The sequence below is a fragment of the Hydractinia symbiolongicarpus genome, chromosome 4 (assembly GCF_029227915.1).
Source record: "Hydractinia symbiolongicarpus strain clone_291-10 chromosome 4, HSymV2.1, whole genome shotgun sequence".
NCBI classification, from domain to species: domain Eukaryota; kingdom Metazoa; phylum Cnidaria; class Hydrozoa; order Anthoathecata; family Hydractiniidae; genus Hydractinia; species Hydractinia symbiolongicarpus.
The window spans coordinates 26,700,654-26,727,999 of record NC_079878.1 but is presented as its reverse complement, the minus strand read 5'-3'; the positions used below and the strand labels follow the sequence as shown (position 1 = coordinate 26,727,999).

The 27,346-nt window shown below is 33.6% G+C and overlaps 4 protein-coding genes across 4 annotated transcripts; all 4 read left to right on the top strand.

Moving 5' to 3' along the window:
- The first annotated feature begins 1,979 nt into the window (after positions 1–1,979).
- On the top strand, positions 1,980–4,361 carry LOC130642136 (uncharacterized). The gene is made up of 2 exons (XM_057449221.1): positions 1,980–2,242; positions 3,560–4,361. Exon 2 carries the CDS (start codon positions 3,680–3,682, stop codon positions 4,073–4,075), a length of 396 nt encoding a protein of 131 aa, XP_057305204.1. The 5' UTR covers positions 1,980–2,242; positions 3,560–3,679; the 3' UTR covers positions 4,076–4,361.
- Positions 4,362–6,214: 1,853 nt separating this feature from the next.
- Positions 6,215–18,313, top strand: LOC130642135 (uncharacterized). Its single transcript, XM_057449219.1, has 2 exons — positions 6,215–6,361; positions 17,667–18,313. Exon 2 carries the CDS (start codon positions 17,681–17,683, stop codon positions 18,086–18,088), a length of 408 nt encoding a protein of 135 aa, XP_057305202.1. The 5' UTR covers positions 6,215–6,361; positions 17,667–17,680; the 3' UTR covers positions 18,089–18,313.
- On the top strand, positions 12,163–15,115 carry LOC130642133 (uncharacterized). Its single transcript, XM_057449217.1, has one exon. The coding sequence runs from the start codon at positions 12,751–12,753 to the stop codon at positions 14,200–14,202; it is 1,452 nt and encodes a 483-aa protein (XP_057305200.1). The 5' UTR covers positions 12,163–12,750; the 3' UTR covers positions 14,203–15,115.
- A 311-nt stretch (positions 18,314–18,624) lies between the features above and the next one.
- LOC130642134 (G patch domain-containing protein 2-like) lies at positions 18,625–26,058 on the top strand. The gene is made up of 11 exons (XM_057449218.1): positions 18,625–18,810; positions 19,622–20,057; positions 20,801–20,914; positions 21,044–21,243; positions 21,750–21,784; positions 21,952–22,031; positions 22,770–22,809; positions 23,185–23,270; positions 23,684–23,746; positions 24,811–24,884; positions 25,555–26,058. The coding sequence occupies exons 1-11, from the start codon at positions 18,708–18,710 to the stop codon at positions 25,734–25,736; spliced, it is 1,413 nt and encodes a 470-aa protein (XP_057305201.1). The 5' UTR covers positions 18,625–18,707; the 3' UTR covers positions 25,737–26,058.
- Positions 26,059–27,346: the final 1,288 nt, after the last annotated feature.

Genomic DNA, 27,346 nt, shown 5'->3' with positions numbered 1-27,346 from the left:
TTGTAACATTCATCCTCGAGATCTTCTTGACAAAATATTTATCTGTATCTAAAGCCGCAGGTCCACGACCAAGATTTTACAGCCGCATGGAGCAAAATTTTGTTACAAAATTTTTTGCAGGAAAACGTTATTACTAATGGCGCCCTGCTTTTAATTTTCATATGCATTTTGGAGAAAACCTTACCCGCTATCAGAGCGCTAACAGGATGTAAACAGAGCGTTGGGGAAAAACACTCATTGGCTAACTTCGACGTAAAACCATGGCTTAGTAGGTGAAGAGTTCAGCAGAAGCGTTTTCACAATCGTTTTCAAGAACCAAAGCGAAAGAGGCCAAGGAAGTTCTGTCGATAGTTTTAACAGTGAATTAAAATCCATTTTTCATCTCATTTAAAGAGCTGTTCTTTTCTACAACACCAAGCTTGTCTTTTTTGGAGCGCCTACGTTTGTTTTCAAAACATATTCAAAAAGTGTTAAAATGATGCAGAAATAATGTTAAAAAAATGCCGAAAAATGTTACAAAATCTCTGCAGCAGAACCAAATCAATTTTAATATACTGCTGTGAAGATTTTTGCAACATTTTTTTCCTGCCGAAATTTAATTGGCAACATGTCGATGGTTGGGACAAGCAGCAACGTTTTTCATTGCTGCTACATTATTTACTGCAACAAATTTTGTTCCTTGCGCCTGAGCAATGTGGGTTAGGGCTTAAGTGGTTTAAGAGTGGGTCCTTGGTGGAAAGAATACTGTATTTCCTCCTCCAAGGTGAGTCTAAACATTTTTAAAGCTCCAGATTTAAAACACGCAAGAACAATATTTCCTAGCGCATTGCAATTGGATTCACGTATTTCGCTAATCTAAAATTTCATGTCCTCAAATAAATTAAGGGTGTTTGGCAGATCAGCTTTTGAAAAACACTTTCACTTAAGCGATGTTTTTAAACAAAATTTGAACAAGGACTCCATAGTTAGTTATTAAAAGCACGGCGTAGAATGAAAGTTGGGGAAGTTTTCTTGGAACTGAACACATAATAAGCAGGAAAGTACAGAGAGGAGGAAAATAAAAAGATAAGTTGTTACAACATGACAAACATAATGAGGTAATTAAGTTTTTGACACATACCAATAAAGTTGGTTCGCTTTATCAACAAGAAAAGAATAACTTTGAACTAGAATAAACTCGCTTGTTGATGACGTGATGATATCTATATTATTCAAAGAAAAGAATAAACCTTGATAAATTAACCTATTCTCTGACTCACTTGCAATCACAGGCATTACATTAACAAAGTACCATGGCAATGCCAAAAACTTTGTATTTTCAAAACATCTAATGATTTACCTAACACTTTTATAATTTATTAAGGTAAATATGTGAATCACCATGGATGGCATCTTTTTTCTTGTACGCAATGCCATTTATTAAATTTAATAGGGTTTTGCAATACATTTTATGATTTCTCTTTATGTAATGAATTTAAATTTACCGTATAACGTGATTACAAAAGAAATTCTTTGATAGATTCGTCTTTCTACATATAAAGTATGCAAGAAAAAAGTTTCTCAAACAGAATTGCGTTTACATATTATATCATTAAAGATCTAATTAATCAAAGGTGCATATGCGTGGCAAGACTGCAAATTTAAAGGGTATTATACTTTTTTCTGATATTATCTTGCTATTCAATGCATGTGTCATCACGGTCCCACGTATATATCACAACATCGTAACTAAATCGATAATAAACAAACGGCTTAACGTACGTCAAATGACGAGTCCTATTTTTGTCGGAAGTTTCGTCAATATAAAATCAACAGTCAGTATATAATAGGATTTAAGATTTTTTTTTGTCGGCTAATTAAAGTCGAGCACGACGATTTTATTAATCAATTAGTAATTCTAATCACGCTATTTTTGCTGTAATTATCCTATTGTATTATAATCGATATATCTTTCATGTTCCTAGGTGACTGTAAATAATTCTGGTCAAAACTGATTTGTTTACACTACTGAGGACAGTGTATCGACTCTGTGGTAATAGTGGTAGCTGATGATGGTACTTATTGAATTTGTAATTAGCTTGGTTAGTGTGCGATGTGTTATATGAGAAGTATAAGAGGAAGAGGAAAAACACGGGATTTTTTACATCATTTTTGTCCCTGTCTTTTTTTTTGTGAAAGATGCAAGTAACATGTTCCGCTTAATTTTTTTGTACGTGTTAAAACTTCTACTGGGATGTTTAAGGTAACTTATCAGAAAATTTTATGTAGTTTAGTTTGTTACTTACAGTGTTCAAGAAATGTTTTACTCAACTAACTTTGCCAACATATTTCTTTCTTGTCTATCGTTTGTTTGTTTGTGTGTTTTACAGCTATTATATTTTTTTAAATTTGTTGTTGTTGAATGGTTTCATAGGTTATGTTTTTTGTCTCAAATTACTCACGTCATTTGCACTGTCTTTAGACTGAAGATTAATGTGATAGAAAGACAACAATTCATGAAGTTTTGAAGTACCATAAAAATTTGTTTTTATTTAAAGCTTTTTCATCTACTCATATCACTTCCCTCAGTCAAAAAAGATTCTGAGAAACTGTTAAATTGGCTGTTTAAACCGTTAACTGTTAGTAACTCAAACCTTGTCACCAAGAGAAATCAGTAAATGATCAAGTTAACTTGTTTCTTTTATACCTCTATGGTGAACCTCAAGTTTATTCCATATTTTAGATAGCATAGCTAACATACATATACCCATGACGGTACCTCCATGATATAGCATATATAAACTTCCTAACTAATTTTAAGTTTATTATATTGCCAGTTGTTAACCCGTGAATAAATTCACACACACTCGCTCGTCCTTTATGTATCCCATTTGTTATATAATATTTCACCTGTCCAATAAATTTCACGCTATTTTTGCGCCGTAGCACGATTTTTCTCTCGCGCAAGCACACACAGACATAATGCAAGTATTAATATAAGAGATAGATTTTTTAATACGAAACTGCTATTCAACTAAAGTTTTCTACAAAAGACAAAATAGTGCAGTTGATGTCATAACACTATAAGCATATTATCCACTTTGCATGTTTTGTGCAAAATGAAATTAAAAACCTATATTTCATAATACATAATCCTGGATTATTCCACTAACTTAACTATCATTTGTACATATAAACTGAGTTGTGATGGTATCGACATGATAAGCTTATAAAAATTACAACGACACGGGTTATTGACTAAAGGTGAACTTGAACACGGGGATCAAAAGATTTGTCGTGTTTTTGAAATCGTTAGGATGAAAAACTCGATGCAAGGACACGTGCGGTTCTTTATTTTGTTTTTTAATAAAGTTGTTTGTTGGAGTTGTTTATTTAATTAAATAGTTGTTTGTATATTTGTTGGTTTATTTGTTTGTTTGTTTATTTTAACGTCTTTCTTCATAACGTATCAGTTTTCTTTTAACTATGCATTTACTGTGTATCAAAATATGTAATAAGAAGAAAGACAACAAGTCAGCACGAACTTTATTTTTGTCTTATGCTGATAATTTTAATTTAGATTATTAAATAGAACTAACAGTGACAAGAACAGCGACAATTTTCACGACAAATTTCACGACAATAGCAAAAACGACGTCGGCGACGGTAGCAAGGTCAACAACAAAAACCATATCCCAAGATGGGATTCACACACAATTCATTGTATCTTATACTATTAATACTATTAATTACCACGCGTTTATCAACACAAACTGAAAGTCCCGCAGACATAGCAACGAGAAGACAAATATGTCAATTACAAGGCTACGAGCTTAACGTCACTATCCATGGCTGCAAAGCAACGACGCTTCAAATGAGCACGTGCTTAGGAGCATGCATATCGCTGCATTCGCCCCATGTTGGCCATGTAGAAGGGGAATCATTGACATTAAAGGAGATAACAACATGCTGCAAAGTGACAGAAGCAGCCGAGGTCACACTTGCTTTGGATTGTGTTAAAGAAGGAGTTATGTATAAACATCATCATAAAGTTAAAAGTGCTTCAGCATGTGGCTGTAAACGTTGTGGTTTCTGACTATAACCTTTATTTATATTTATTGCCCTAAACTGGCTATAAAAGCTTACAGATGTTTTCCACTCGAGTGCTGCGCGTATTATATTTTCATCAGCGTGCATTAAACGACTTTCGTGTAAGACACGTAATCGACATTTCGCAGACCCTTATTAAGTCCGCAAGAAAACAAAAATTACAATGTAAAATGATAATAAAATAATAATAATAATAATAATTGTATTTATTTCTTAACATTAGAATATCATAAATGTGAAATGAGACATCTATTATGTCCGTATTCAAGCAATACGCATATGATTTATATTGCGTCCACTTCCATTATTATGTTAAATCCAATTTAGAAGAAGTTATTTGTTCTAAAACTAATCGCTAGCCTGTAGAAAAGCTAACAGAAACTCGCCGTAAAAGTTGCCATAAAAAGATTTTTCGTGTGTCTGTACCATGACGTCGATTCAAATTCATTTTCTTGAAAGTTTAACATTGCAGCTGTGCGACGGTTTATGTATTTTTATGTTTCTAAAAAACGTTTTTAATCCATCGTATTAAAGATTCCTTTTTTTTTCTGGTTTCAAAAACCAGATAGGTGAACTCACGTCACATGCGACCCACCTATACTATGCCTAAAAAGACAGCCACACTAAAAATTTTACTGAGCTAATATAAGTGTTGTTCGTCATGGATTTTATCAGAATTATATAAAGATTACTCCATGTAACTGGTAGGTATCCGGATTTGTCAGAGTTTGAAAATGTCACAGGTTGCATTACGTGGTTTAGCGGATTTCTGCGCCAACATGGCATTTGTTAGTGAAACATAAGTTCTCTGCTCGAACATCATTAGAAACACAATATTACATTGAAACATGATTTAGGTTATCCAGAAGTTAGAAATGCCGTGGTTTTAAGCCATCAGCATTGACAATATCAAGTGCATCCTCCCTACAACATTAAGAACGCCTTTTCTCATTAAAAAATGTTGTTAAGAAAACATATGCCGAATCCAGACAACTTTAACGAATAGAAAGCACTCGGCATCGAGAAAAATATACCGGTATAATTCAGGTATAAACACAACTCGTCTCCAGGGTCCTGTGGCCCCTGAGTATTTATTACGACGTGATCAACAAGCCAAAATGGCCTGGGAACAAGTTTGTAAAAACAGGTACCTGCTAAAACATTTCAGTTTTTTTAGAAAACATAATAATGAAATCAGTTTTTATAATTTAAGGTTTAACAAACCGTCCCGTCAGAATAACATAAGTCTCAAAAGGGTTGGGGACGCAACCAAATTCCGTAAGAAAACCTGCAAAAAAATGTTGAAAGATGTTAATAAATAATGTTTTTATATGTAAAAATAGACTTCTAATTTCATGTGTACTTTAGTTCTTTTGAGAAATAAATCTCAAACTATCAATAGATTGCGCTAGTGTCAAACAGCCTCTTTGACAAATATTTTTTGTAACAAATTGTTTTCGAGGTTATAGTAAAAGTTTTCGGCTGTGTTTTGGCGAAGATAGTTTCCTCATCAACCTCTTTTATAGGGCAATTTGCCTTTTTGATGCATTAATAACGACTTAGGGACCACGAGCCCTGCGGACTAGGGATGTTTTGACGAGAGCCCTTATTACGAGACGGTCGTGATCTGGTTTATCATAGCAACAAATTTTCAGCATGGTGGACTTTAGTTTAAAAATTTATCGTATATCATTACCGTTATAGCATCATATTGAACTCAACGATCCCTCGACGAATTAGAATACACAATCATTTTTTTTCTTTTCTGGACTACTATTAAATCAAAACTTTGTCCTTATGCTGTAGCAACGCATTGGAATTTCCGCCAACCAATATGCTGCGCCTTCTCAGTACTAAGCCAACCTTGTTCCCAACATCCTGCTATAACATTTTATTTATTTTTTTGTACTAAAATTTGGACTTATATATTATGGTGTAAGCTGGAACTTTCAAGAAAGTGTCCCACTTTCTCATCAGATTATGTAAAAAAAAAAGTAATGTACAGTACTCACCAATTCCTCCACTTTGTTGAATATGATATTAAATCTACTTAAAATTCCGACACTTTACTTAAAAAGCAGCCCACGGAACAAACTCAGGGTTGGAAGCTTTTCTGTTTTTTAGAAATCGTATACCGTTTTTTTGAAGCATTACGGTAACCGTATAATACGCTCAAAATGGTAGGCCAAATAACGAGAAGAACAAAACGTAACGGAAAGAAGGTGCAATTGTACGGAAAAAACAACTTGAAACAAAACTGTGCGTGAACAAGGTAAAGGACATTACTGTTTCTTTTGCACTGAATCTTATTATAGCTACGTACGACAATATACAGTCGAAGGTGGAGCATTAAAGATGACTCAACGCTTTTGCGTGGCAGAGCAGAAACAGTTCAGGAGTTGAGTCAAAAAGGGAAACCACTACGGTTTCCTATTTGGGAAACTTCACGGTTTCCCATTAGGGAAACCGTTTCCCTTAACAGGCCAGAAATACGGCAATGGTTTCCCATTACGGAAACCACCAAAATAAAAAAGAATCTGCGCACAAGCTGCTTAAGAAGCGCACTACAAATTTTTAAACATTTATTACCATGATGTATAATTTATTCTTTTATTGTTGAGTAGTGGTAGTGGATGTTAGACATATATCTCTGGTTATGACAGAGGGTTAGTAAACAAAATAAGGACACGTATATTTATATTAACATAAATGTCTGTCTTTTGTGACGAGGGTGCCGATAAGCCGCATACGTCGTAAAAAGTTCGGGCGTTTTCAGGCAAGTTCGGCGTTTTAAAAAAAATCAGGTATTTGCCCGAAAAACCCCGAAGAGACCCGAACAATGCCCGAAAAAGAAAAGAAAAACAGACACTAATGATTCAAAAAACTATAAAAATTAAAATAAACTGTGGTAGCGAAGTTCTTAAAAGAACTGTTTTTGATAGTTTAAAATAAGATATATATACTTAATAAATAACTTATATATAAACTTTATTAACTCCTTTATCTTCAGGTGCCTTCTTCTAACTATCGTCCTCATGGTTTGTTACAGGAATTGCATTTCCGGGCGAGTTCGGGAAAGTGCGGGCGGTTCCGGGCGACAACCGCAAATTTAATTTGAAAAGTCGCCCAAACTCGCCCTTATATATGCGGGCGTTTGCGGCTTATCGGCACCCTCTTTCTTTTGTGTAGTGAAGTCCGTAAGCTAGATACTTTGCAGTACAGAGCTACCGCACCATTATAGCACATTTGCATATTGGCACATAACGGCATGGTTAAGGTACCCAATACCAAACATAAACATAACATGGCAGTCATATACTCAACAGTGGAAGTTCTGAAAAAACTGTTTTTTATATATATCATTTATTCGAGAAATGTAGCTGTAATAAAACCCCACAAATAAAAAACTAAGAGTAAAATGACAAATTAGCACCTTCCTTCTTCGTGACAAAATTTAAATGAGAACAATCAGCCTCGCATGCATTTCATTTCAATTTCAATTTAGGCGATTTTGGACCGGCCCAGGCTTTTCCCGGTGGTTACAGACGAAAATCTTGAAAAAAAAAAGAAAAACACCAGCAGCCCCCGGGGTTTTCCGCAAGTCAGCACCCTCGTCAATAAAAATCTGTCTGGAAATAATGCTTAGCTATCTAGATTTTGTTTCAAAAAATTATCTTTGCTCAAATTTCCTAACATTGTTCATAAAACTCCAAAATGTGTCTAGCTCTGCGCTTTCTTCGCCTAAAATACGGAAACTTTTCACCTCCAAAAAAATTGCTATGACATCAAACCGAATCGCCAAATTGAAAAAAGTTAAGGCTTTGAACCATAGGCATTATAAATATTTCTCATTTTCTTATTTTCTGAATTCTCATGGCATGAAAATTTAGTATGTTATTGCCAGTAACCTCTTAAAACATATATGTGAAGGATTTGTAACTTTTCTTTTCAAAATATTTCACAAATAAGGCTAGATTATCTAGCTATGATTGGCTATTTGGTTTTTGCTGCCTATCACTTTTCTGTTGCATAGTCGCATCGATTTTATTGCTAAAAACTGGGTAAACAGAGAAAACAACAACTTAGCCAAATTTGGCACAGCTACAACGCCCTAAAACTGCCACCAATAGACCTTTTTGAATGTTTACATTTTCAAGATACGGGCGCTAGGTAAAGTAAGGTCCTTTTTAGTCTGTTTCTTTGCACAAAGGTATCATTGCAACTTGATATGAATATATGTCAATCAGAAGTTATCCATCTAGACTAAATAATAGTTTAAAGCCTTAAAAATGTTTCCTCAGAAAGAAATGGGCTAAAAAAGACTTTTCTTTAGCAAGCTTCTCCATCTTTCTGCCTGCCACACAGTTGTTAGAGCCGGAAGGGCATACCACAGAAAGTGTAAACATTCAAAAAGGTCTATTATTTTTCTTAATAGACACTCTAATCTGGCCATCATCAGTCTTGGTCATGAATGGCATGTGATTGCACGCCCACGCCTCGTACATACTAAAAAGGGTAACACCCTAGAACAAGCTAGAACAACCTGGAACAAACTTGAATAAACTAAAGACAAGCGAGACCTATCTGTCATTAACCTTGTATTGCTCTGCTTAAGACGATGACAAATGGAAATAAAGTACAAGTCCTATTGACCTACCTTCTCGAAGGTGTACTTCTTAAGTTAATAGTTCTGTCCCAACTAGCTCTCTATGTTTTAAGATAAACTGATTAGGAAGTAAGTTGTACACGTGCTATTTACAAACTTAAGGTCAGGGCATCATTCGCATTGAACTGTGCCTGTGACAAGCATTTTCGAAGCATGTCACCGGCGACTTCTGCGACAGAACTATTAACTTAAGAAGTACACCTTCGAGAAGGTAGGTCAATAGGACTTGTACTTCATTTCCATTTGTCATCGTCTTAAGGAGAGCAATACAAGGTTAATGACGAAATTTTTTGCCAGCTGAAAAACAAAAAAATATTGTCGACACAATACAGACGCAAAACATTTGAAATGTATCTCACGTCAGCAATTTTCATGAAGGTGGGTATTTAATAGAAATAACATTTTAACACGGAAGAACAATTATGTATTGGGTAAAGTTTGGGTAAGGGTTACTCTAAAATAGCTCAGTTCTGCTTGGTGTGTGTACGAAGTAGAACAAGGCGTGTGATAAAGAGCATGCTCGAATTTCACATGGCGTATGTGGAGGCGTGGGTCGTACATACTAAAAAGGGTAACACCCTAGAACAAGCTAGAACAACCTGGAACGATCTAGAACAACCTAAAACAACCTGAGAACAAGCTAGAACAACCTAGAACAACCTAGAACAACCTAAGAAATATAACAACCAAAAATTTAAGATATCTCGATTCTGTAAATAAATCTGGGTCCGCCATGTTTCCCGCTTATGGGGGATTCCCTTAGTTTAGTACAACAACAGCATTAACCGTCCCGGTATTTTTACCCCTAAAGTGCGTCCAATATCAGCATTTAGCTAGAGCAATAGCTAGTTATTGCATTTCTTTATTATATTGAATTTTACCATTGTATGTGAACCCCCGGTCTTACGACGATACAGTTCGCTGCATCAAGGAAATCGACTTCTTTCTGTCTCGCCACATTCGAAATGTTTGAAATGAATGGAAAGAAGGAAAAATATTATATTTTTTTCTTCATTCAAATCAGTTTTCAGAACACAGAGCGTTTACGCTATTCCGCACAGCATTCTTATTTCATTCGCTGCCGGTTCTCCAGTTGTTCTCTTCGTTTACTGTCAGCTCTCTCATTATTCTGTGAAACTGGTGGTTATACCTGGTCTTTGGGTAAAAAAACCTTCAAAAACGCCTGTTGTTTAAACCAACAACAATGAATGGAAACTAGGTCACCCATTTTGTAGCGAGATGTCGAAAACACAAACAATCGATACCCATTTTATTACTAAGCATCCAAAAAGGTTTTTTAAAACAGTTTTAGTTAAATGGCGTTTTCTGATGATGAAGATTTGAAGCACGTATCATCAACCAAAAGCAAATCTCTGGCCATGTTGCTATTACGACTATTCCTTGTCATTAGTGACCCTGTCATTCCAGGCTATTAATGGCTGCCTTCTGGCTCCGCGAAACTTACTATCAACGAAACTATCAGCATGATCTTTTAGCATGTTTTCAGATAGGTCTCACTTGTCTTTAGTTTATTCAAGTTTGTAACTGACAAAACATAGAGTAAAATCATTTATATGATGATATATAATGTTCACAAGTCATGAATAACTGCAACTTAGGCAAGATTGGCTAGTTAAATTTATCTTTCCAAATTAGGCTCAACATGGTTTTTGTGCCTATCACTGTTTCATTGCATACAATTTATGTGATTATCTAAGCAAACAGCTCTAGGAACAATCTGGCAACTGTGCTTGCTACATAACTGTATGGTTTTGAATTTAACCCATTCGCTAAAACAACAGGGTCAAGCAAAAAATCTGAAACGTCCTAGTTGCTTAATTAACATCTCAATTCTATTCCAGTAATCTTACTGGAATTATTTCCTAAGTCTATTTTTTGATTAAAATGGTTCTAATACTTGCCCACTTTGTTATATGTAGCTATTGGCCGCTTCAAGAATATCCATGTATCTTTTTTTATTGCTTAAAATGCAAACGTGACATTAGGAAAACTTTAGGACGCACTAAAAATATGCAAAAACACGCAAGTAAAACTTTTTTTAAATAGTTTTGTGCGCCATTTATTGTAATCTTTCACATAATTAACAAGTCCCTAAATTTTATTACGTTACACTAATACCTAAGGGAATTTTATTTCAATAAGTTATTAATACAACTCACAGTTAGAGAGAATAATTATATACTGTATTGTTTTATCACAAAGCTTATAAATCAGTTATACAACATAGCTCTTGCAAAGATCATTTTAACAAAAATGAAGATATCCTGGATTTGTCCTAAAAGATAAGGCTACCCTCAGAAATATAATTGGTTAGCATCACCCGACCGAGAACCATTTCATAATCATCCTAGTTAGTGACAAGACCTACTCCATAGTATTAAAATATTATAATATAAATTTATATATATTATAATATAAAATTATTATAATTTGAAATATTGTCCAAGGAAAACGATTTATCGTTACCGTCTTTATTGATTCACGGAAAAGTCGCGGAAACGAAACAATCGTTTCCGCCAAATTTCCAGGCCTGTTCATACCTTACCACACATCACACAAGTCCAATTTAATCACAATTAAGCACTTAGCGCACTTTAAAAGATTATGCTAACGGTGTGTGCGTCTCTGCAACAGTCAAAGATGATTTTTATTTCCAAATTTTACTTTAGCAACACCTTTTTTTTGAGGGGGTTAGGACAGCACCAATTTTTAGAAAAATTTGCCACCAAACAGGAATTTAAAGAAACTTCCAATAGTAAGCAACTACTATATCTGATCTCCTAAGTGTTGTAAAATGTTGTTTTTTTGTTTTTATGATTGGCATCATGTTATGAATGTCGATTTTTTTTAGCGGAGGATACTTTGATCTTGTGTTTATTATTAATGTAGGGGATTTTCTAGCATGCTATAATTGTTCTAGGTCTTAACCACAAAGAATGCAATTACATTACTCTCATTAGGGATGTAGGCGAACTCACTGTCATTTTAAGTATTACTGTCAATTTTTCAATTATAATTTAACAAACCTTTTTGTGATAAAATGAACAATATCTTTTTTAGAGCTTCTGTAGGTGGATTTCTCCACCACCCTTAAAACTAATAGCCGTATAATATTTAATTACTGTGCTGCATGATAAAAATTGCTATCATTGTTGTCTAATGGTTAAAAACAAGCATGACAGCTGGTTTTCAGTATCATTGAATATTAATAACATTGGATTAGTTTAAAGACTTGCTTTGACCTGATTTTTATCAAAAATTGATTACAATGCTCCTCCCCTTTGTGATACCTCTGCTCCTCCCAGAACTTGTTGGCATCTTTTTTTGTGTGAAGACAAAAAAGGGACTTATTTTTTCTTTTTATTGCCTCCATTACTTAGTGTTATATAAGTAGTATATTTGTATACTTATTTCTTTAATGCTACAGAAGTGTAAACAAAGTTCTATTTTTTGCAATATGTATTACACAACTTTTAATAATTCTTTTTTATCTTATTATGAAATCTCGTGTCTACCTTTTGTAGCCACCAAGAGTCCAGGATTAACAGGACTAAGCTAGATTTAAATCTTTAAACAATAACCATAAACATCACCATTATCTTCTATGAAATATCTGTTGTATGAGAAAATACAAGATAAACATTAATTGCTTGTTGACTATGACATCCTGCATAGATAACGTAATAAAAAAAACTTTAGAGCTTCTCATATTGTATGAAGAAGGATTCAATGAGCTGGGAGCTAACAGATTATTGAATTGGTGTTGTTTGTACATAGTGATGTGTGTATACATTGTGATTATAAGGCAGATGTTTTTTGTTGTGATTTGAAGAACTTTCTTTGTGAAAATAAATGAAAGAAAAATATATAGTTTAAAGAATAAACAAAAAACTCATATCTCATATATATAATTTAAAATAATGTATATTGAGGAATAAAAAACCAGGACAATATTTTGGAATATTTGTTAAAATATGGAGTTGGACTTAGATGAAGGTTTTGTGGTGGGCAATAATGAAGATTATGAAAGGGAGTGTGCAGACCAAACAAAGAAAAACATTATGTCTGGGGTTAATAGAGATATGTTACCTGCAAAGTTTAGTTATATCTTTCTATATTTGAGTATTGGATGTTATCACCCCTACCTAATTGTATTTCTTAAGTCAATTGGTATATCGGTCAGTAATGCGGGAGTAGTTGCTGGAATACGCATGCTAGTGTCTTGCTTTGCAAGTTCCTGTTTTAATGCCATTGGTGACTTTACACATCGCAATATGTGTATATTTTGGTTTCTCTGTATTGCGTCTACATTGATGATATTTCCATTGCCATGGATAGTTCAAGATGCACTAAGCGCTGTAGCACGTAAGAACTGCTCAGGAGATTCATTTACAGGAAAAACTATAAATAAGGACACTCTAATGGCTAATTGTCATAAAAACATGTTATTCTTTATCATGTTAGCGGTCAACATTGTGAATGCTATATTTACGCAACCAATTGCTCCGTATCTGGATCCTGTGGTAGTAGCTCTTGTAAAGAAAAAGAAGAACATATCTTTCACACAACAGAGAATATTTGGTGCCATAGGATTTGGTATTGGTGCTTTGTTAGCTGGAATTGCTTCAGATAATCTTGACCCTTCAGGCATGCCAAATTATTCTGCTGTTTTTTTCATTTACTTGCCTTCAATGATCATGTTAATAATTAGTAGTTTATTCTTATTTAAACAGTATAAAGCACAGAGATCTGGAGACGGGCACAGTAATAACAAAAATGTAGGAGAGCAATTCGTCTTGATTGTAAAAACATGCATTAAGTGGAGACATTTTGTGTTTTTGTTGACAATCCTTGTCGTAGGAGCAGCCAATGGCTTATTGTACTTATTTACATTTTTATTGCTGGAAGAACTGGATGCATCTAAAACTCTAATGGGTTTTAGCATCTTGTTTCTATGTGTGGCTGAGCTGATCATGTTTCCTCTGTCTGAAAAAATTATTAAATTGTGTAAAGGACCCTATGTATGTGTATTAATCAGCGTGTTTTCCTACTTTCTTCGATTTATGCTGTATTCATTGATTCACAAACCCTGGTTGATCCTTCCAATACAGTTTCTTCATAGCTTTGGTTATGCATTGTTTTGGGAATCAGCATTTAAAATCATTGAAATGACAACACCCAAAAAAATATTATTGCCCATGCTTGCATTTACTCAAAGTTTATTTTTCGATTTTGGATTTATGATTGCTTTTATAACTGGAGGTTTTGCTTATGATAGATACAAAGGAAAACTACTTTTCCGTGGAGCATCTTACATTGCACTGTTATGGACTGCAATTATGTCGATTATGTTCTGTTTTACGCTGAGTGACAAAAAGACATGCGAGAGAGTTGATACAGAAATGGAACTAATTACCCCATCTTAATAATTTATGTCTTCTATAAACTTACTGGTAAATTTATTGTCGCTGGAAAAAAGGTCAATACATTAAAGTATTTTATTGACACAAATATGTTGTTTTAACCTGCTAAAGGGTTTCATCAACATTTCCAAATGTAAATATTTTATGTTGTTTAGGTAATTGGAGAAGTCCCTGAAAACTTGGAGTATATTTTTTACGTTGTTTTTATTTTATTTTTTCCCACTATGTTTGTTATTTTTATGTTATTTTTATCCATCCAAAAAAATATAATTCTAAGAATGTTATCATTAACTTTTTTGAAATAACAATAATAATAATTTTTTGTTTTCTGAATCAGTTTTATATTTATTCAGCTGAGGCCATTCTTTAGGAATTTAAAGTTACCACCACCATTAAAAAGATTTATTGATAAATTAAAAAGGTTTTTTTGGAAAAGATGATGACGTCAGCATTAATTTTTTGATGTTATACGTTTCTCAATTTAGTCATTTTGTTCTTCTTCGAATTTCTCTTCTCCCCCCACAATAAACAAAACCGAAAACACCCCTAGTGGTAAATTTAAAAATAAAACAGAAAAATAAAAACAGGTATTTCATTTGCTAATCTGGGTTATGATTCTTTCTTTTTATTTCAATTAATCAAACCAAAAAATTAAAATTTAAAAGACTATACATTTGTGGATGTACAAATTTGTGTGGTGGTTTGGTATGTAAGACGAACAAGCATAATGTTTTTTTTAACAGTATCTTTTTCAATCAACTATCTGCAACCTCTTTCAAATATATATTTTTTTATATATATAAAATTTAGCACAGAAATGCTGCATCGACATAAAAATGTCAACGTTATGTTTTTTTAACCCAAGCAATGTTGTATTTTATTTACAAGTGGTTTTAAAAATAGACCAGTAGATGAAGTTGATTTTTATATTTTCTGGTCTGCAAAATATACTAAAGCCAACTAATTAACCTAAAAATCCATGAAAACACAATAAAATTAAGATTAGTAGTGATAATACATAGGTTGCATAGCAATGTCTCTTGTTTATTTTAAACATTGATTATATTGCATGGAGAATGGGCTATAAGTCTTTTATAATTTGTAGTGAATATGATTGGTTTCTTTAATAAATTGGGAAATTTGTGACAAATTTCATTTGGGAAATCAGTTAACAGATACTGAGAACGTTGGCTTACACCCGGTTGATTATTGTTTTCATTCATCAGTCAAGGCGTTACCCACGGAATAATGGCCAGTCTTGATGTGGTGCTGTAAAAGTGTAAGATCTTTGTGATTAAGGGAAAGAAAAGTTGATCAGGCTGATTTGGGTTACGGTGTCCACATCAATTTATAAGAATACACAAAAAGAAATAGAATGTGCTAAATTTAAAAGGTGTAATCCTAGAAAAACCCTACTTTAGTGTGCATTATGTAGTTTAACGATAACCTTAATTAAGCAACAACAACAACAAGTACGCATTTCACCCTTGATATAAAAAAACTTTACATGCCCTGTGATTGAAGTTGAAATTTATGCAAATAATGCAGAGGTTCATGCAAGTTGAAAATAGCGCGCAGACCACTATACCAATATAATAGAGAAGCCCTAAGTTCACCTTTAAAAAAGAAAAGCATGTACCGAACACAAGGATTCGGTGAACTGAGATTAAAAATTGCCACAGGCTTTCTGCCAGCGTTGATCATGACATCTGGTTAAAAGTGTTCATCTTATATTAAAACTCGCTTTGGAACAGTAGTTAGTCTGGTAATGAGTCAACACACAACCTTGTCCCCAGGGTTTCTTGCTTTTTGACATCGAGGCCAGACGCAAGCAGCCTTGACATCAGGCAACACATCCTGAGAGTGACATGATGGTCCATGCAGCTCATTTTTTGTATCTTACCTGTTACAAGGCTGAAAAAAATGTTTTTTAACACTACTTCTTTTTTTGCAAAAATTTATAGCGCATGTAGACATTTTATAATTATTCACAAAATTAAACCTATTTTAGTTGGACAGTAGTTCAAGTAAATTTAATACACAACAGTTTGATTTTTAAAAACAGGTACTTGTTTAGAAGCTAAACTATTTAAACAAAAAACAAAAACTGAAAGAATGTTTGGAACAAACTTTTTATTTATTTCTGTTTTTTGATTATCTTGCTTCCTGATTCTCCCAGAAGACAAATGTATGTCAAAGAAATTTGAAATGTTGAAATAAAACATATACATATCACTTAATCTGGAGGAATGGGCCCTTATTCAAGTAAGACGGTTGTCATTTGGCTTTTTTCAAGCAGGCCAATTTATCAATGTGACTTTTAAGACTTTAAAACCTTTTACACAACCATTTAATGCATAAAACATCTTAATTTTTTTAAAATATGTAGTTACCTGTTAAATATCCGTGAAAAACTTTTTAAGTCCACTGGTAAAGAGGTAACAAAAATATTTTTGTTATATTTTATCACTTGTGGCTTATGTACAATTTTTGTTCACAAGAAAATCCACGTGATCACTTAAAAAAGTTTTAAAAAGGGTATACCTTAATTCTTTTAAACATGTATTTAACGATTTTATGTAACGTAGGACAATGAATGGAGATGATCCATTTCGTAAGCCCTTACATTATTGTGGCTTTAACCTGAGGGAAAAATGTTTGGTGGTAAAGTTCTGGAAAATAAAACTAGAATTTCAAAAAACGTCTTCTGTAGGAACCCTGATTTTTTTATGTAGTTGCTCTACCTTTTACAACTTTCTTAAATTTCCACATTTTATTTTCAAAATGCCTAGGAATGCTACGTAGTACAAAAATACTTTGTTCTTTTTACTTGTGACATTGCCTTAAAAATCTGAGATATTTTTTATTTGTTTTTTTTAAAAAAATTTATCCTGAAATGTCTTAATTTTTTATATGTAAATATTGTCATCTTTTCAAAAAAGGTTAAAAATTTAAGGTTAGATTTAGGTTAAATTTAACTTTATAAAAAGAGTGACAACCCTGTCAATCATTTCTTAAAATTTATTCCAAAAGTCTTTTACTGATTTGTATTAGATTTTTATTATTGAGTTTGTATTATGTATGTAAAGGTGTGCTATTCTCAGGAAGTCCATCCCCTTTTCTGGTTGGAACATAGCTAGCATGACAGTGTAGCTTAAATGAACTATATTGACGATATATACAGCCAAATCTTACACTTGAAACTTCGAGGTGAACACAGTACTGGCTGACTAGCCTGTATAAAAAAAATGCATATTGTTTGTGACTAAAAAGCACTCTAGAATGAAAACTATTTATAAATGTGTGTTTTTACTAAAAGATTGCTTTTCTGTTGTTGTTGTTGTTGTTGTTGTTGTCGTTGTTGTTGTTGTTGTTGTTGTTGTTGTTGTTGTTGTTGTTGTTGTTGTTGTTGTTGTGTCACTATTATACTATTTTTAGTCTTATTCAATTTCCTGAATTCCTTTTAGTCAATATATCCATCATGGTTCACTTGCACAGAGAGGATGCTATTCTCCCGTTAAAAGTCATAGCAACCATTTGTTTGGGAAGGTATTCTGGTCTGGTGAGTTACAGTTTATCACAAGATAAGCATCCAGCTTATGCCAAACCTCAAGATAGACCACCTATGCTACCGATACCAGCGTTCATTGGTGGTGTGTGTTCAATGACAACATTCTTTATCGCAAAAAGTAAACACAGACACAGACATATTTTGTGGTTATTAGTTGGAGGTGTTCCCATATGCATGTCGCTGTCTCAACCTTTCACTAATTATGTTTTTCGTAATTGTTCGCAATCTGAATGGTATACATTTAAAACTCTTCGTTCATTGATGGCATTAGCAGTTTTTTCATTTTGTACTATTACTTTAGCCCTTGAAGACCACTAGTGTAATCACACACTGACTTAATATTTGATTAGGTGTATGTATATTTTTTGTTAAAATGTTCTTGTTCGCGACTTTAGTTAGTTTGAACCGTTAAAATAGCATGTTAAAAAAGAAACTCACGAATCTGGAGAAAACCCTAGCTATATTTGGCTATTTATAGCGAAGGAAAACTTTTGTATGTTCATTTTGTATTAATTTTTTTCATTGAATATATTACTTTTTATACTCCATTGATTACCTGATATAAGAGAAGATGATTGTAATACCACAGGTTTCCTATTCAAACTATTTTTACGTGAGAGCTCTTCTTTGTTTAAGATCTTTGTTGAAGTTTTTGTGTCGTACCCATGCCCACTGTAGAAGTTATAAAACTATCTACAACAAAATTGTATTGTTATAAATTGAATGACAAGCTATATGTTATTTTTTAACTGTCCGACAAAACGATCAATATACTTTTTTTGATGTGTTTGTTTTTAGTAGTTAGAGAAACAGAATACACGCTTACTTAGAATTAGGTTATTACTAATTCAGGAGATAATGATGTAATGTCTTTTTAGGCTAGGATAATTATGACTCCTTGTAACTTTCTCACAAGATTGACTTCAAGATGATATAGATGGATGATCTACTACGTGAGATAAAGAAGCTATCAGCACACATCAAAGAAGAGAGATCTGAATCCACGTCAAGTAAAGAAGAAGCAACAAGCCAACCAACAAGTAAAACTTATTCCATTTTTTATTCATTATTTATTTTTACTTGGATTTTGTTCTATTTACTTTTATGTTCCTTTTTTTATCTTTTGATAGTTTATTCGGTTGTTGGGCTTTTTTTTTGGCTTTTCATAAGTTCTATATTCAAGCAACGAAAAATATTGGGTATCGAAATTCCTAACATTTAATTATTAAGATTATATAATACAAAGGGAGAAGTTACAGAGTACTAACCATATTCATACTAGGGTGTGAAATGTACAAATATATAAAATGCTGTTTTTGAGAAATTTGCGGTCTAAAAGAATTTAATGACAGTTGATTTTTTCTTAATTTTTTTGTCCTTTTCCGTCATTTGATTCTTGAGAAGAAATTGCTGATCAGGCTTGTCATGACAGTTGAGCTACTTGGGCCAATTTTGTCATGCTAACCATTTAAATATTAGAAGTAGTAAAATATGCCTGCAGTTAATAAAGCAAAAATCGCATCTCTTCACATCTAAATCTAAAATTTGTTTAACAACAGCCTTATATAATAAAGATAATCGAATAATCGATGCACAAGTAATAAGAAGGCTATTATATGCCGGGGTGCAAATCATTTTTCATTTCACCACTATTCTGTTATTGTAATAAAGCTGTTTGTTTGTTAGTTAAAAATGGTCGAGTAATCGTGTTGTTCTTATTACGATCCTTCTTCCCTTTCTTCTCGCCTTCCCTTCTCCAGTTGTTCAATTGAAATTAAGCGCTAACTAACAGATGGTTTGGTGTATATTGTTTGCACCTATGCACCATTACTGTACTTTCTGTGTCCTTAGGTGCGAAAAAGGTTGCCAAAAAAAGACAGAAGAATAGACGCAAAAAGCACAGAGGAAGAAAACGTCGATTAAAGTATATAGCTGACTTTGAAGCTGACAGCAGTTCTTTCACAGACTGCACCGACGAAGACATTATTAGGGACTATATAGCAAACATAACTGCTGATCTCAGTGATTCAGACGTTGATTCTGCTCTACGCAAAGGAGCATTTTTGATGAAGCGAGACCTAGCTTCGAGCCATGATTTTAGAATGCCTGTAAGTCCCGAAGTAGACGAGACTGATTCGTATAGCGAGTCTTTTCGTTTAACACATTCTCGCAAAAAAAGACGGCGATACAAGAGACATTGCGTGGATGGCATTGATCATCAGCTGAATCATGTCAACTCTCTACAGCGCAAAAATATTCATGACGTGCTGAGCAAACAATTCTCAAAGTACGTTAAATATTTCTTCTTATCTGTCATTTTCTTTATTGCAGGTTTTTAGGTCTTGGCCAGCTCCTTTATTGATAAAATGCCTGTTGTTAATATTTTTCGCAATGCAAATTTAAATGTTATATGAGATCGTGAAGCCATCACATTGCACTATTAACTTTCGGGAAAAATTGTCAATCAAATCAGAAAATTGTCTTTTTCTTCTGCACATATATATTTTGGATTTCGGAATGTACCGGTTTATGGCATCATTAGACGCTTATATATTTTTGCGGTTTGTGGAGCAAGTCCTATACATCTTCAGTTGTTGTTTTCGAACGAACGAAATGAACGAAGGAACGAACGAACGAACGAACGAACGAACGAACGAACGAACGAACGAACGAACGAACGAACGAACGAACGAACGAACGAACGAACGAACGAACGAACGAACGAACGAACGAACGAACGAACGAACGAACGAACGAACGAACGAACGAACGAACGAACGAACGAACGAACAAACAGCCATTGACGTCATTAAAATATTTAAGTTCAAATTTCCTTTTAATTTTTTGTTTTGAAAAAGATGTCCCTGTAAATAAAGTGTAGTATCCGTGCAATCTAACTAATGCTTATCTACACCAATACTTTATTTTATTAAAAACGACTAGTTTTGTTCCCTTGTTTTGCGAAGCTTGAGAAGTACTTGTTGTTCAATGATGACTTCTGATTTGAATATGGATTGTTAACTTGTTTAGGAGTTCTAAAGCAGCTCAAGCTAAAAAGTTGAAATTGGAAGATGAGAACGAAGAGACGATGGAAGTGGAACCTTGTCGAGATTCTTCACAAGCAAATTCCACCAGCGATAACAGGTAAGTGAAATTAAAATTTCTGCAACAAATACACAATGTTGTAATTTTTTGTACTGAGCACAGTTTTGTTTTAAATCTAATCGTTGAGTTGTTATTTTATTTTTATTCTGTGCAACGTTCCCTTTATAGCGATTCGTCATCTAACACTCCTGGTTCAGAAGCAGATGATGAGGGTGAGGAGAGTAGTTTGGAGTCTTCCACAGCCATTCAACCTGTTATACCATGGTGGGATGATGAACAACCTACTGAAGTTGATATGTCCGCCATGGATGGTGACAAAAACGAGGTGGCAATAGAACAGTCGCTTGATTTGATGCGCGACAGGTCAGGTAAATAAATAGTTTATCTCTATAGCTCTATGTATTGAATTGTATGTTGTTTTACTCTGGGCAGTTGCGCAGTGTTACGAGACTCTTTGTAACCAACAAATAACTATAAAAAGGTCTGGGTTTGATTAATAAGTTCTGTCGATTAATTTCTGCCGACAGTGATTAAGTAAGAAATATCTATTTTTTGAGTCAGTCTTTTCCGCAAAGAGAAATTCCACACTTCTAGCTATTTTTATAAGTCTTTTTCGCAATTAAGGAAGAATTAATATTTCTTTATGAAGAATTAAAATTGATTTCACAAATTAGTCAATAAGAAACTTCGCAGGAATTTAGCTTCGTGAATGAAATGTCAATTCACGAAATCTAGGAAGTGATTGCGAAAATTTGAAGTATTTTCGTGGAGTCTCCAAGAATCCCTAAATTTCTAAAAAAGCATGAGGAATTTGTATAAAAATACAGTTTTTTTCGTCACAATGGCTAATTTGTATTTTTATTATTTCCATTAGATTTTAAAACAAGATTTTTGAAGACAAGTGGAGTTGTAAGTATCTTTTAGCATACCTTTAGCATACCTTTTTTGATTTGGCAGTAGATGAACTTGCCTATAACGACCAACATAGCGGCTTTTTTTCTAACAATTCTACTCCGCTCAATATATTCCCATGTCTCAAATCTACTCCATCTACAACTCTTATTTTGTTTATACAGTTGTTTTGTGAATCTGGAGGCTTTGTGGCGTATGCAAATCATAAAGTGCGCAACTTCGTTTTACATCGAGATCCAAACGAGTATGTATATCATTGCTTTATATGTTTTTATAACATCTGTTGAAATACTTTACCAACTGCTAGCCTTGTTGTAGAGTGCGGGAGGTCTAGCGTTCAAACCTCAGCCGACTCATGCCAGAGACTATTTAAGTGCGAATCTATCCTTTCAGCTTAACGCTCAGCATGAGAATATGATTGATATCTTAGGCGGTTGTCTAGTTGATCGATTGATGTGCTTTCACGACTTTCGTAGCTCAAATAGGAGCTCTAAATAATAATACTAATAATAATAATAAGAAGAACTTGTTATAATTGTGAAAAAATCTGTTATTAAAGCGAGTTTTAAACCTTTTTTAGCTGTTCAGCCATCAGACAATTTTCTGCCAAACGCTTCCGCAACACGCAACATTTCTGTCATGGCAAAGGCTACTGCATCACTACATGCTTAATTTTGTCACCTGTTGTTATATTTAGTGCCATCAGTTACAATAAACCATATCAAATAGATTTTGTATTTTGTTATTGCTAACAATAAAACGCCAACACAGGCGACAAAAAATAAATCATACTCATCATACATACGATATTTAGTAGTTAAAATAACTTAGTGACTATCGCATATAATATGATTTGGTGTTTCCGTTGCAATGATCTTATTATCTTATTAGGAACAAATCCGTATAAATGTTATATTATTTCTCAACTTTTTATTCTTGTGTTTTCAAAGATTTAAACAATTACAACAACTTTGTTATGCAGGTTGTCGTTACACACAACAAGTAAAAAAGAACAAAACCAGGTAAATAGAATGAATTACTTTCAATCTTTTGTGTAGTTAGTTGCACAATTCTTTTGAGAGATTATAATGTTCTTCTTTTTATTTTTATTTTTATTTTTGATGTCGTAAATTTTGTATGTTCGTAATTAATTAATTATGTGTTACAAGCAAAGCATGTATAAACGTCGGGTTGAAAGCAATTACTATTTTTGAATAAACTTACTAACTTACTAGAGGGTGCTTTTTGAGTGCAATGCAACAAATAGGTCAAAATTTTAAGCTTCGTTTTATGTTTATTGTATGCGTCTTTCGCTTATCGTACTCGCTGTGTTTTATTGTTTCTTCCTGTGAAGGAATTTCGCACACACACTAATAACAATCACCTTTTGTTTTTAGGTTTATCAGCTTGCAGTTTTGTACAACTTACAATGTAATCTAGAAGATGCAACACGGTGTAGTAAAGTGGTTCTCACAAAAACGCTGTAAGTTTGAAATTTAAATTTTAAGTCTGTTAAATAGTAAATAGTTATTTATAATTGATAATATATTGAACAGAGCGATCAGAATATTTGAATCTTGAATTTTCCTGTTCCTATGAAAACGGTTATTGATAAACCAGATATTCATATCGTGCTAAAAAATTTGTAACATGCCCAGTTTTAATAACCATTTTCATTGGAAAACACTGTAAATTTACGTTTAAAAAGACAATTGTGAAGTTTCTTTTTTATGTTGTTGAATGTTTATTAAAGTGTTTATTAAAAGAAAGAGACACAGTGTTGTGAAAAATATTTTTGCAGCTCAAAAAATATTGCATAAATTTTGTGTTGTAAACATTATACAGTATTGCATGGTAAAGTTAAGTGCATCCTTAGCCATATTTTTCTCTTACCAGGAGCACGGCAGAACCAAATCAGGAAGACCTCAAATCGTTTTTATCGAAAGAAGTCAAATTAAGGTAACTGCTTAAAATGTTTTCATATTTAGCTTGTGGTGAATATTTTTGTGATTTTAAATCTTGCTGAGGCTATTTTAAAAAAATATCTATTTTCTTCTTGTCGGCGGCTGGACAAAAGCAGTCACAACCAGCTGATAGTGAAACAAAGCCCAGCTTTATATTTTTTTTAAGTAATCGTTACCATCCACGGATTCGCCTGTCGCTCATACTTAGGGCATCAGGTTTTCGGCCGTCGTACATAATGCGGGTATGGCTATGTCGTGTCCGGAATACTTTACTCAAATCTATTGGTGTGTGAAAAGACACCTGTATTACCTTAGGTGACTAGCGCTGTTACTTTTCTTCCGCTTATACGCACGTGTTTGCTTGCTACGACCTGCATATTCACGACCTATTGTCATGTAGATAACGTATTGTGATGGTTTCACTGGATTTGTTAGAGAAAAGGAAAGCATTATTTTGACTTAATTTTTCTTGAGTTGTTCTAGTGCAATTCAGTCTGGTTGCATGGCTTTGTACCTTAACCTTGTCAGCTTGTCTCTGTTGTTACTCGTAATGGGTATATATATTTGGGATATATGTATCCCAAAGTATGTTTTTATAACATTTGAAACTGGGCACATTACTTTGAAAACTTAATAAGTATGGCAGTAGGAGTTTATTTCTATGACTGTCAGCTTTAAATTTTTGTTTTTGAACACCATGTTATTATTGTTGTTCGGTCCCAGGCCATCAATACAAAACGCGTTTTAAAAATCTTCCAGGCAACAGCATCTGATTATAAAGAAAACACAACATGGGAAAACTAAGTCATATTTTTTGTAATTTCATGGATTAGTTGATCAAATATGATATTTTTGGATTGACTTCTCCATTGATGGTAATAATTTCATGGATTTTGGACAAATATTATTTTATATAAAAAAATGTTCTACTAAACAAACTCACGGCGTTTATTTAAACTTTTATTCCCCCCAGAAAGGAGTTACCCAATTTCTTGTTTTTTTTTTATTTTTTTTTATGATTTTGTCATTGTGATCCATTTTAAGCATTGTTCGTTTTAGATGTCGAAAAAATCGTCCTCTTCCACAGTGGAACCACAAACGTAGGAAAGTTAATGTGGTTGGAGAGAATAATGGTAGGTTCTTATGTACAAATAAAAATAAAGGCGTGACTTTAAAATTTAACCAATTTATGCAACAACTTTTATGCGCACTTTCTAACAAGGCTGCTTTAGGGAATAATGAAAATACGTCAGTGCCCACAAAGGCATCGGAATATGAGCAAAAGGGACAATGTTAATGTGTGCAACCATTACCGCTTTTGTAAAGTTTAATCGATCAGTCTTTAGTCCGCCGTTAATACTGACAAGTTCGATTTGCGTGAACTTAGTATAGAAATAATCTATAACAATACCTGTGGTTGCAAACTTCGAAATACGCACCCTTGTCTCAATATATTTCGGTCTTAGCGTAATTCAAAATGTAGCTGTAGTATATTTTTAAGGCCGTTTTTACATTTCAGTAATATATTGTAAATAATTGGAGAATATTGCCACAATATATTGATGTGAAAACAGCCTACAATTATTGATGAAAAAATATGACGCAAATGTTCACAATATTCTGCAATATTTTTAAAGCAAACTGAGTTTGAATTAAAGATATTGCAGAGGAATTTCTTTTATTTCAAATCGTACATTTTCACCAGTTTCACATTACATCAATATATAGCTGAAATTTGATACGGTCTTCACAGTGAATAGTTTTCGACATGTGCTATCCTATTTTTACTTTTATATTCCTCAGCTTTTACAAATGAACTTGTGGACTTTCCAATCCCCGACTCGAACGTTGGTAATCAAATGTTACGTACGATGGGATGGAAACCAGGTCAAGGGCTAGGAAAGGATAGTTGCGGAATGACAAATCCTATAAAAGCCATAAAAAGACCTAGAAATCTTGGATTTGGCCACCCAGACGTCACGTGACACTAAATGATTTTTATTTATTTTACAATCCGACGCAATATCTATCAACTGTTTATACTCCCTATTTTATGCAATGCTTTTAAAAATGCACTGTTAGTGAACAATTTTTTATTTGCGTAGCATCAGACAATGATTACATTATGCACTTTTTTAAGAAATTTTTTAGCTTCCAACATTATTTGCATTCTGGAAGAATAAATACAGATACTTTTTACCTTGGTAGAAATGTTTTTGGTATTGTTTTAGAATTTATTTTTATTGTTTTAGGATGTATCGTGCAACTGTGTAACTTATTTGTATATAGAGAAAAGTTTTAACGTGACACGAGTGTTGCTTTTGTACCTTCCACACTTAATTGACCGGTCACATCTTAAAGCCGGTCCAATTTTGCAGCTGGTCGCATCACACGGTAGGTCAGATCTCACATCCGTTCAGGAATGAAATATCTAAACTTAAAATTAATTTTATATTGATGTATATACTCAACCTTCGTAAAATTAATCGTAAAAATTGAGTGATCCTGTTAAGTAATTATTCACCCATTGATTGACCAGTCACATCTTACAGCCCGTCCAATTTTACAGCCACGGTAGGTCAGATATCACATCCGTTCAGGAATGAAATACCTAAACTTAAAATGAATTTTATATTGATGTATATACTCAACCTTCGTATAATTAACCGTAAAAATGGAGTGATCCTGTTAAGTAATTAATCACCCACATCTCCGAACATGATATAACTGAAATATCCTCCCCTATGTGGACTACAAAGCCGTTAGTCCACATTGTTCCAGAATCTGGTCATCGCCGCAACTGCAACGAAAGCATTTTTATTGTTGTCAGGGCGACACATTTGCGAAAGTGAGTTATAAGCTGCGGCGTATGAACCGACTAAAGTTTTTAGTTGTTTCAAGACATGGTCAAAATAATGGTTTTCACAAATATATTGTCGAGAGCTGAAACTAGTGTGTGATAAAGTTGATCGCATTCCGAGTAGTAGTTAAAATATTCGTCCTAAGTAATATTTTTTTGTTTATGCGTGAAAATTTATACATTCTAGAAATAATTTCTACATAAAACGTGAATGGTTTTGTGGCAGCTGTGGTCAGTAATTTTTCTCTCCGAGGTTTTTGCGAGAAAAAATACTGCGCTTTCACAAACTTTCACCTCTACCGACTGGTGGCCTTGTGGTAGAGTGTTCGCTTCCAGTGCGGAAGGTCTTTGGTTCAAACCCCGACCGAGTCATGCCCGAGACTATAAACCTGTGAATTTATCCTTTCTGCTGAACGTTCAGCATGAGAATAAAATTGATAACTTAGGCGGTTGTCTAGTTGAGCGGCTGTTGGGAGCTTTAAATACACTCGCAGGACCCCCGTTGATAACAGTTCTATTAGGCTATCCTGGGTAAATAATAATTATAATAGTTCTGAATTTTGTGTTATAGAAGCCGTTCTTAAAACAGTTTTTAATTGAAACATTTTGCGGTTCGTGACTGGCTTACTTTTTGTAGGAATAAAATTTTGCGAATTTTACAAAAGCCGCAAAAGTTTTTGAAGTGGCCACACCTAAAATATCATAAATAACCTAAAAATGGAAACCCTACTAAAA

Excerpts from the sequence above, each read along its gene's own strand:
- LOC130642136 (XM_057449221.1), top strand. The coding sequence starts at position 3,680 with ATGGGATTCACACACAATTCATTGTATCTTATACTATTAATACTATTA.
- LOC130642133 (XM_057449217.1), top strand. The coding sequence starts at position 12,751 with ATGGAGTTGGACTTAGATGAAGGTTTTGTGGTGGGCAATAATGAAGAT.
- LOC130642135 (XM_057449219.1), top strand. The coding sequence starts at position 17,681 with ATGGTTCACTTGCACAGAGAGGATGCTATTCTCCCGTTAAAAGTCATA.
- LOC130642134 (XM_057449218.1), top strand. The coding sequence starts at position 18,708 with ATGGATGATCTACTACGTGAGATAAAGAAGCTATCAGCACACATCAAA. Across the intron at positions 18,811-19,621 it reads AGCAACAAGCCAACCAACAA|GTGCGAAAAAGGTTGCCAAA; the intron begins GTAAAACTTATT and ends CTGTGTCCTTAG. Across the intron at positions 20,915-21,043 it reads AATTCCACCAGCGATAACAG|CGATTCGTCATCTAACACTC; the intron begins GTAAGTGAAATT and ends TTCCCTTTATAG.